This window comes from Chiloscyllium plagiosum, unplaced genomic scaffold, assembly GCF_004010195.1.
Source record: "Chiloscyllium plagiosum isolate BGI_BamShark_2017 unplaced genomic scaffold, ASM401019v2 scaf_13613, whole genome shotgun sequence".
In the NCBI taxonomy this organism is placed as follows: Eukaryota; Metazoa; Chordata; class Chondrichthyes; order Orectolobiformes; family Hemiscylliidae; genus Chiloscyllium; species Chiloscyllium plagiosum.
The window spans coordinates 7,731-17,656 of NW_025215062.1; the positions used below are offsets into that span (position 1 = coordinate 7,731).

At 48.5% G+C, this 9,926-nt stretch overlaps 1 protein-coding gene across 1 annotated transcript in view; it reads left to right on the forward strand.

Annotated features, from left to right (window-relative positions):
* Positions 1-79: 79 nt before the first annotated feature.
* Positions 80-9,926, forward strand: part of LOC122548148 — a 14,288-nt gene continuing 4,441 nt past the window's right edge. Inside the window, exons 1-2 of the mRNA XM_043686699.1 lie at positions 80-171; positions 9,097-9,306. Of these exons, the coding sequence (XP_043542634.1) occupies positions 114-171; positions 9,097-9,306 (268 nt within the window). The 5' untranslated portion in view covers positions 80-113. The remainder of the gene's footprint in view (positions 172-9,096; positions 9,307-9,926) is intronic.

Genomic DNA, 9,926 nt, shown 5'->3' on the forward strand with positions numbered 1-9,926 from the left:
GAGGGTCGATGCTGAGTGGTGGTTTTGGGGCACTTCCTGACCACACTGGATAAAGAGCAGTGAGAGAGAGAGAGAGAGCTCCACGGTTAGTGTTGCCTGGTTCCCCAGCAGCGATGTGTCCAGAGGGTTATCAACTTGACACACTGACTGAGGACTGTGTCGAAGACAGAGGTAGGAGAGAGCTCCAGGCAATCTCTGTAAATAGTCCCGTTCAAATCGAAGCTGTTAGTGCCGAAATATAGTTGCTCTGAAAATGGATTTAGTGTGAGTGAGTGACTCTACAACTGAGTGTATGTATGAGAGTGGATGTGCGTTTACGTATCTGTGTGTATACGTATGTTTGTGTGTATTGAGCGAGTATATTTGTGTGTGAGAGAGAGCCCATGTGTATGTATTTGGAAATGTGTGTTAGTGTGTGAATGTCTGTTTGATAGTGTGTATTTGAGTGTGATAGTGCTTTTGTTTGTGTGTGTGTGTGATAGTGCGTACTTGAGTGTAATTGTGTGGGTGTCTGATTGATAGTGTGTAAGTGTTTTTACGTATGAGTGAGTGAATCTGACAGTATATGTGCATGTGAGACTGTGTCTGAGTGTGTGCGAAGTTGTATGTGCGTGTGATTGTGTGTTTGAGTGTGTGATAGTGTGTATGAGAGTGTCTAGGAGTTTGTGTGGGTGTGAGATAGTGTGTGATAGTGCATGTGAGAGTATCTGAGTGTGTGTGTGTGTGTGAGAGAGAGTTCCTGTGAGTGTGAGTGTGATGAAGTGTAATTCTGAGATTACGACTGTCTGACTGTTTTGTCGGCTTTAATTTATTACTTTGGGTCCTGATCAGAAACTCTGTCCTGAGTGAAAGCTCGCTGCTGCACCGTTTCTGAATTGTACGGTGATCCTGATATTGTCTTTGCCCCATGTGCACTTCGCCCACTCATCAGGGCAACATGCCAGCCTGGTACCCTTCAGGGGCTGACTTTGTTCACTAGGTGGTCGAGGTTAACTCTCTGAAACTGGGTCTCACCTGATCCTCACAAACCCCATAGGCCAGCTCAGAGCCCTCAGTGTTGGCCCTGTGTTAACTGTCCCATCTTGATCGTTAGATCACTGTCCTGAATACTGGTCCTGGTTTTATTGTGAGCACCCTTTTCCGTGAGCTCTCCGCTGCCTCCTTGTGGATGTATTCTGACAACTGTTCCACTTTCCACCTTAAAAACAGAGATTGCTGGAAAAGCTCGACAGGTCTGGCAGCGTCTGCGGAGAGCAATCAGAGTTAACTAGAAGCCACTGGACCTGAGACTCTGTTAACTCTGTTTCTCTCTCCACAGATGCTGTCAGACCTGCCGAGCTTTTCCAGCAACTTCTGATTTCCAGCGTCTGCAGTTCCTTCGGGTTTTCAAGTTGTGTGTGTTGCTTTTCCCTGGAGCTGATCTGGTACAATCCATACTGTCACTCGTGACTGGACTAGCCGCTGGTGAAATTTAAATTCACTGAACAAATCAGGATAATAAAGCTCGCCTCAATGATGCTGACGGTGTGACCATTGTCAACTGTAAAACCTCATCTGGTTCAGTCGTGCTCTTTAGGGAAGGGAATCTGTCATCTTTGCCAGGTCTGGCCTACATGTGACTCCAGACCCACAGCCATATGGTTAGCTCTTCACTGCTCTCTGGGCAGTTAGGGATGGGCATTAAATGCAGGCCTGTATGGCAATGCCCTCATCCCTTGAATGAATAAAGGGTTACGTAAAAAGGAGAAATTAACCAAGCCTCTCCCCACCATGTGCTGGCTCAGATGGGCGACAGTGCATGACAAATGGCCGACATTCCGTGGGGCCTGGACAGGGGAGCGAGAGAGAAGCCTTTCCCCCTTGCGATTCGAGGGACTGAATGGCCTCCTCCTGGTCCTGTGTTTCCAATAACCAAGGGGTGCCGTTTTAAGGTAAGAGGGGATTTGAGGAAACCTCTTGTCACTTAGTCGTAGAGTCACAGAGACGTACAGCATGGAAACAGACCCTTCGGTTCAACCTGCCCATGCCAACCCAATCTAGTCCCACCTGCCTGCACCCGGCCCATATCCCTCCAAACCCTTCCTATTCATATACCCATCCAAATGCCTTTTAAATGTTGTAATTGTACCAGCCTCCACCACTTCCTCTGGCAGCTCATCCCATACACGTAACACTCTCTGTGTGAAAAAGTTGTCCTTTAGGTCTCTTTTATATCTTTCCCTTCTCATCCTAAACCTATGCCCTCTAGTTCTGGACTCCCCCACCCCAGGGAAAAGACTTTGTCTATTTACCCTATCCATGCCCCTCATGATTTTATAAACCTCTATAAGGTCACCCCTCAGCCTCCGACGCTCCAGGGAAAACAGCCCCAGCCTGTTCAGCCTCTCCCTGTAGCTCAAACCCTCCAACCCTGGCAACATCCTTGTAAATCTTTTCTGAACCCTTTTTGTTGAACAACACCTTTCCTCTAGCAGGGAGACCAGATCTCTTTGTTCAGCAACACTCCCCAGGACCTTACCATTAAGTGTATAAGTCCTGCTAAGATTTGGAACCTAAAAGGGTGAGAGGGCCTGGAAGCAGCAAGACATTTAAGAAGCACTGCAATGAGTTTGTCAGCACAGACTAGATGGGCCAAAGGGCCTCTCTGTACTGTAGGATTCCACGGTTCTAGGTATTTAGATGAGCCTTTGAAATGCCATAGCCAAGTAGACCAAGTGGTAGGAAATGGGATTTACACAGATAGATGGATAGATAGACTAACGGATAGAAAGATAGATGGGTGGATAGAGAGATGGATAGAGAGATAGATATACAGACAGATAAACAGGTAAAGAGATCGACAAATGGACAGTTGGATAGATGGATAGAGAGAATAAATAGACAAACAGATAAATAGGTCGATGAATGGACAGATAGATAGATGGTACAAAAATAGACAGACAGATGGACGGATAGAAAGGTAGATAGATGGCGAGATAGACAGATTGAGATTGATTCCTGATGACCAGCATGGGAACAGTGGGCAGAAGGGCCATTTCCACTGCTGTACGAACTCTGACTGTAATACACAGCCCACTGAACTGTGACTGAGTTTGTAAACAGGAGTGAAGAAGTGAAAACAAGTGGGCTCTGTAACGCTGGGGGCTGGGAGACTCGGCTCCTTACATCGTATGGTTTCCTTTCCAGTAACCAGCCAGCCCCCTCCCCAACCCAGACAGTCATTTCTCTCCCTTTTGCGCCACATCGATGGCGTGTGGCCCCTGAACAGTAAACAGAAACTGTGGCCTTTCAGGGGACCTGCTCTTTTCCATGGAAAGTGTGAGAAGTCAGGGGGTTGTGGGATTTACTGAGAACGGAGAATGTGAGGGCGGTTCTCGTCATCATTATTGCGTAAGCTGTGGTTCAGGACGTCGCTGTGAGTGATGGGGACAGGCTGAGGAGAAATGAGGGGCTTCTGTTTAACTGTCAGCCAGGTGCACCTGCACAGCCTGAGGTACAGTGAGGGGGCAGTGTATGGGCCCTGTCTGAGTGAGGGGGCAGTGTATGGGCCCTGTCTGAGTGTGTCTGAGTGAGGGGGCAGTGTATGGGCCCTGTCTGAGTGTGATGGTGTATCAGGGACAGGTTATGGTGAACAGTGGTGCAGCAGAGGACCTGGCCTCTGGCCACACCACTCTCTACCACATTACAGTCTAATATTGTCCAGCCACATTGGAGTGTGGTTTAATGGAGGAAGCAATTATCGAACTCTGTTCTTCAACAGAGTAACTAGGAGCAGGAGTAGGCCATTCAGCCCTTTGAGCTGCTGATCCATTCAGCACAATCACTGCTGATCCTCTTTCTCAATGCCATATTCACACATTCTCTCCATAACCCCTGATGCCTTCAGCGATACTGACCTTTTGTCCAGGAGTTTTCCACAGATTCACTCTCCTTTGGAGTGAGGACATGGTACCTCATCTCGATCCTGAATCTTCTGCTCCGTACCCTGAGACTGGGTGCCCTGGGTTTAGACTCTGCAATCAGGGAAATCTCCTCTCTGCATCTGGTCAGTCCAACACGGTTCGAATTTTATACGTGTTCATTCACATCCTGGTTAGAGAGTCTTACAGCACCGAAACAAACCCTTTGGACCAACCAGTCCATGCCAGCAATAATCCCAATCTACCCTGGCCCATATCCCTCCCAATATTTCTTTTTCATGAACACATCCGTGTCCTTTACACATTGTAATTGTACCCGCACCCATTCCACACACGAACCACTCTATGTGCAAAAAATGTTGCCCCCGTTTCCTTTTTAAATCTTTCTCCTGTCACCTTAAACATATGCCCCCTAGTCTCGACCCTTCCCCCAACCTGAGGGAAAAGATACCTGCCATTCACAATGTCCATGGCCCCTCGTGATTTTATAAACCTCTTTAAGGTCACCCCTCAACTTCCTGTGCTCCAGTGAAAAAGGTCCCGGCCTATCCAGCCTTTCCTTATAGCTCAAACCCTCCCCATCCCCAGCAACGTCCTGGTAAATCTCTTCTGATCCCCCTCCAGCCTGATAATATCCTTCCTGTAACAGGGAGACCAGAACGGAACACTGTACCCCGGGAGAGGCCTCACTAACGTCCTAAATAAAATCTGAAAGAGTTGCGGACGCTGCAAATCAGAAACAAAAACAGAAGTTGCTGGAAAAGCTCAGCAGGTCTGGCAGCGTCTGTGGAGAGAAATCGGAGTCAACGTTTCAGGTCTGGTTCTGAGGAACGGTCACTCGGTCCGAAACGTTAACTCTGATTTCTCTGCACAGACGCGGCCAGACCTGCTGAGCTTTTCCAGCACCTTCTGCTTTTGTTTCTCACCAATGTCTTGTACAGCCTCAACACAACGTCCCACCTCCACTACTGAGCAATGAAGGCAAGCGTACTAAATGCATTCTTAACTGCCCTACCGAGATGTGGGGCAAAATTCAAAGCATTATGTCTGAACTCCTAGGTCTCTCTGTTCTACAACACTACCCAAGGCCCTATGTTTAGCTGTCTGCTTTACCAAAACTAAATACCTCACGTTTATCCAAATTAAACTCCATCGGCCACTCTTCAGATCACTGGTATAGGGAAAAGCCCGGCCATTAAAGGATTTGAAGACTTTTAAAACCAAGGCTTTGAATGAACTGGGGCCCAGTGTGTGGGCCACTGAGCACAGGGGACGATGGTGGTGGGAATCTGGGACAGGCATAGAGAATGCTGGAGGAACTCGGCAGGTCTGGCAGCACGCACGGAGAGAGAAACAGTGACAGTTTCAAGTCCAGTATAACACAGTTTCGAAGATGTAGAGTTATACTATCGCTTGCTTGCTCATTCGGCAGGCACTGCCTGACCCACTGAACAGTCTCTGTGTCTGTCACTCACTGGACAGGAGCTGGGTGACTGAGGTTTGAATTGCCTCAGCTTTTACAGAGGGTAGGGGGTTGAGGACCTGGCCAGGGGTGTGTTGGAATAGCCGAGGGTCTCTAGCCGTGGGCGAGGGTCTCCGTACTGGGGGAGCTGAGGCTGGGATGGAGTTGGGAAGAGGTGGGGCCACTGAGCAGAGCCTGGGGGCTAATTTCACAGTCGGGTCCAACAACAAAGCTGTCGGATTTAGGAGCAAGAGTCTCTCACAATCGACTCCCTCCAGTGTGGAAACAGGCCCTTCAGCCCAACAAGTCCACACCACCCTCCGAAGAATATCCCACTCAGATCCATTTCCCTGTCCTATATTTATCCCTAACTAATGCACCTAACCTACATATCCCTCAACCCTATGGGCCGTTTAGATTGGCCCATTCACCTGACCCTGCACAGCTTTGGACTGCGGGAGGAAACCGGAGCACCCGGAGGAAACCCACGCAGACACGGGGAGAGCGTGCAAACACCACACAGTCAGTCACCCGAAGCTGGGATCGAACCTGGGTCCCTGGCGCTGTGAGGCAGCAGTGCTAACCACTGGGCCACCGTGCTGTCCATCTGCTCCAACCATTCAAATGTTCCCACTCAGTGAAGGATTATCAGAGAAAGGAGGTAAGGAGAGTTTGCGATTGAAATAATAGCTGGATAGATGCTGGAAATGAGCAAGATGGCAGAAAAGGGTTGTATAGGCAAGTTAGTACCCAAAAGGGTTAAACTGACATCCCACAAAAAGCTCCATCCATCGGGATGTAATGGACTGTTCCTGGGAGTGTGCAATGTCCTGTATTTTCTGGGCATGTCCAGCAGTACACTGAGTACAAGAGGCAGGAGGTATGTCAAAATTACAGAAAGCACTTCATAGAAGCCCTATAGTATGGGACGCAGGCCATTCGGCCCACCGAGACCACACTGACCCTCTGAAGAGCATCCCACCCAGACCCAACCCTATCCCTGTCACTCTGCATTTCCCATGGCCAGTCCACCTGGGCTGCACAACATTTGGGCTATGGGAGGAAACCCACACAGACGCGGGGAGAATGTGCAAACGCCACACAGACAGTCACCCAACTTGGGACTCCGGCGTTGTGAGGCAGCAGTGTTAACCACTGAGTCACTCTGTCACCACTTGTTAAACCTCAGCAGGAGTATTGTGTACAGTGTCTAAGGACCACATGATAAAGAGCATGTCAATGTGTTGTCGAGGGTACAGGGGATGTTTACAAGAATGATACCAGGGATGAGAAACTGCAGTTATCAAGATAGACTGGAGAGGTTGGAGTTGTCATCCATGGAGGAAAAGGCTAAGGGGAGATTCCATGGAGGTTTTCAAACACATGAGAGATCTTTTATTATTATTCATTGATGTCGCTGACTGGGCCTAGCATTTATTGCCCGTCCCTAGTTGCCCCTTCAGAAGGTGGGGGTGAGCTGCAGCCCACCTGCTGTGGGTTGACCCACAGTGCCCTGAGGGAGGGAATTCCAGGATTTTGACCCAGCGACGGTGAAGGAACGGTGAGATATTCCCAAGTCAGGATGGTGAAGGGGTTTGGAGGATGGCGGTGTTCCTTTGTCCTTCTCGATACAAAGTGGTAGTGGGTTTGGAAGGTGTTGTCTAAGGATCTGTGGTGAATTTCTATGGCGCATCTTGTAGATGGTACACACTGCTGCTACTGAGCATCAGTGGGGGAGGGAGTAGATATATATGGATATGGTGCCAATTGAGTCGGTAGGGAGAGACTGGTTGCAAACAAGAGGACACTGATTTATTGTGATTTTAAACAGTAACGAGTGTGATTTGAGGAAAGAATCTCTCACGGTGAGTGGCTCAGGTCTGGAATGTACAGCCTGGAACTGGAAGAATATCGAATAATAATATGACCAGAAAGAACCAGCAGAGGTATGGGGAACTGCTGGGGCACTAAGCCATGGGGCAGACACCAGTGGGTCAAATGGCCTCCTTCGAACACAACGTTAATTGTGTTTCCACGCCAGTAACGTGTGTGCTTCAATTGAGTCTGATGTCTCACAAGAAACAATCATTTATCTGAGATGTGGTAGTACTAGCTATTAAGGGCTATGTAATACACTTGTAATCTTCATCAATAATGAGTGTTTCTTCATCTGGACATCCTTCCTTAGTTGGTATTAGTACATAATATCGACAAGAAGGCAATGTCTCAAAGGTATCTGAGATGGTTTAGCCACATTCTCTCATAGCCGGTGACAGTGGTGTGAGTGATACCTATTATAACATGTTGGTAGTTCATGAACCCAAGATTATGATAGAAGAGGACAGAGCAATGCTATTGGATAACTCTGGTTGAGAAGCTATCCGTTGCAGAATGTCTGCAATTCTATTCCAACGCCACAGGACATTGGTAACTCTGCTCCTTTTAAAAAAAAAAAAATGGGATTTGTTTTGGATAAAATACCGAAAGAACTGTGGGAGCTGGACATCAGGAACAAGAACCGAAATTGTTGGAATAGCTCAGCAGGTCGGGAGAGAAATCAAAGTTAACGTTTCGGGTGGAGTGATCCTCCCTCGTAAGGATGCCGTTCTGGGGAAGGGTCACTGGACCCGAAACGTTAACACTGATTTGTGAGGTATTTTATTGAGGGCGGGGGGGGAGCTTGAACGGATCAAGAAGGGGAGAACGTTTCTGGTTGGCCGGGAGGATTGGTAACCGTAGGTACATGGGTTTAAGATGATCAGAGAACGAAGGGGTGAAGGGTCGTTGTAGGTGGGAATATGGATTAATCACATTAGCCATGATAATACTCAATGGTGGAGCAGCCAAGTGTCTCACTCTCCCTCCTAATCTGTGTGTTTGTACGATGGAGAGAATGTTGAGTTGTTTCCCATCACTATCCACAACTGCAAAGACGTGTAAATGTGTCTGCTACCATGGAGTGTAACAGACCATTACCCCACTGCCCCTGGTCTGGGCATGTGCACATCAAGAGAGGGCAGGCAATGGGACTGGTTGCCCTCTCAATGAGGCAGCACAAGTGTAGTGGGCTGAACGGCCTTCCTCTCTGTTGTTATGCTCTGCGATGTGGTTGCTAGGATCTCTGTCTCCACACTGATTGGCTGTGGCCTGTTTCGCTGGTTCCTGCCCCTTTATATGAACAGGCTGCACTCAGTCCCTGATCCAGCACTTTACAGAAGATCATTGGCGTTCGCCCCCAGTGCCCAGGCTGATGTTTATACCTCAGCCAGCATCGGTTATACAGATTACTCCATCGCCTTTGTGGGATCTTGCTGTGTCGGCCGCCATGTTTCCCATTTTTACAAATGAGCTATCTTTCAAAAAAGGATGAGGTGCAGGGCACCAGTGAACACTATCGAGGTAAATCCACAGACCGCGATGGGTATCTAAAAAGCTCCGGCATCTCCAAGCCACCCGAACCGATCGCAGTCCTCTGCCAGTTTCACACACAGGACCCTCCCCAAGACCCGTTTTGTCCCCCCCCCCCCCCATGACCTCGTGGGACAAAAGAAAACCCAGATTAAACTCCGCAGACCGATCCAGGCGAGGGGAGAAACTGGGCCCGACCCCTTGTGGGACATCTCCCATAGCGGTAACCGCGCCACACCTCCTGCCTGTCGGCCATTACTAATCCCAGAATTGTGATTGGACCCTGTTGCCTGCTTCCTTTGACAGGATTGGATGTTGCGACTTGGTTACCAGTAGTGCCCAGCACGAAGATCTTAATTGAAAATGTTCAGGTAACGGAGCCGACAGCCACTCTGAGCCAAGATTACCTCTGGATAGTTTACCTTGCAGTGGCGATGGCTACCTTAATCACCATGGCGACCATCATTGTCCTCATCACTTGCTGCATTCAACACCACAAAACAAAAGCCAGAAAAGGTAAGAGCAGATACATAGTAGTCTCGGTTTTGTTGTCGAATATTTACTCGGGCTGTTGAGAAGATCGGGGGCATTAATTTTATGAAGAAACATCTCTCTGTAGCTTCATCTTGAGACTGCAACAGAGAGAGAGAATCATTAAAATCAATGTGACACTGCATCACTTCCTGTGATGATGTATACATGTCTCGTTACCTTTATCTCTGAGACTGTCAGTATTTGGTCTTGTTTGATCTTCTGTTGCTTTATCCAGGATAGGTGAACTACAATTGTACCTCTGCATGAAAAGAGGGGTGAGGCAGGTCATTGAGATTAAATGGCGTCTAATAGAGATAAACGTGAGATTTTGCCTTTTGGAAAGTCAAATCAGGGTAGGAGATTCATGGTGAATGGCAGGGTCTTAAGGAGTGCAGTGGAACAGAGGGATCTTGGAGTTCAGGTGCATGGTTCTCCAAAGGTGGAGTCCCAGGTAGACAGGGCAGTGAAGAAGGATTTTGGCACACTGGCCTTCATCAGCGGCATGGTAGCTCAGTGGTTAGCACTGCTGCCTCACAGCACCAGGGTCCCAGGTTCAATTCCCGCCTTGGGCGACTGTCTGTGTGGAGTTTGCACATTCTCCC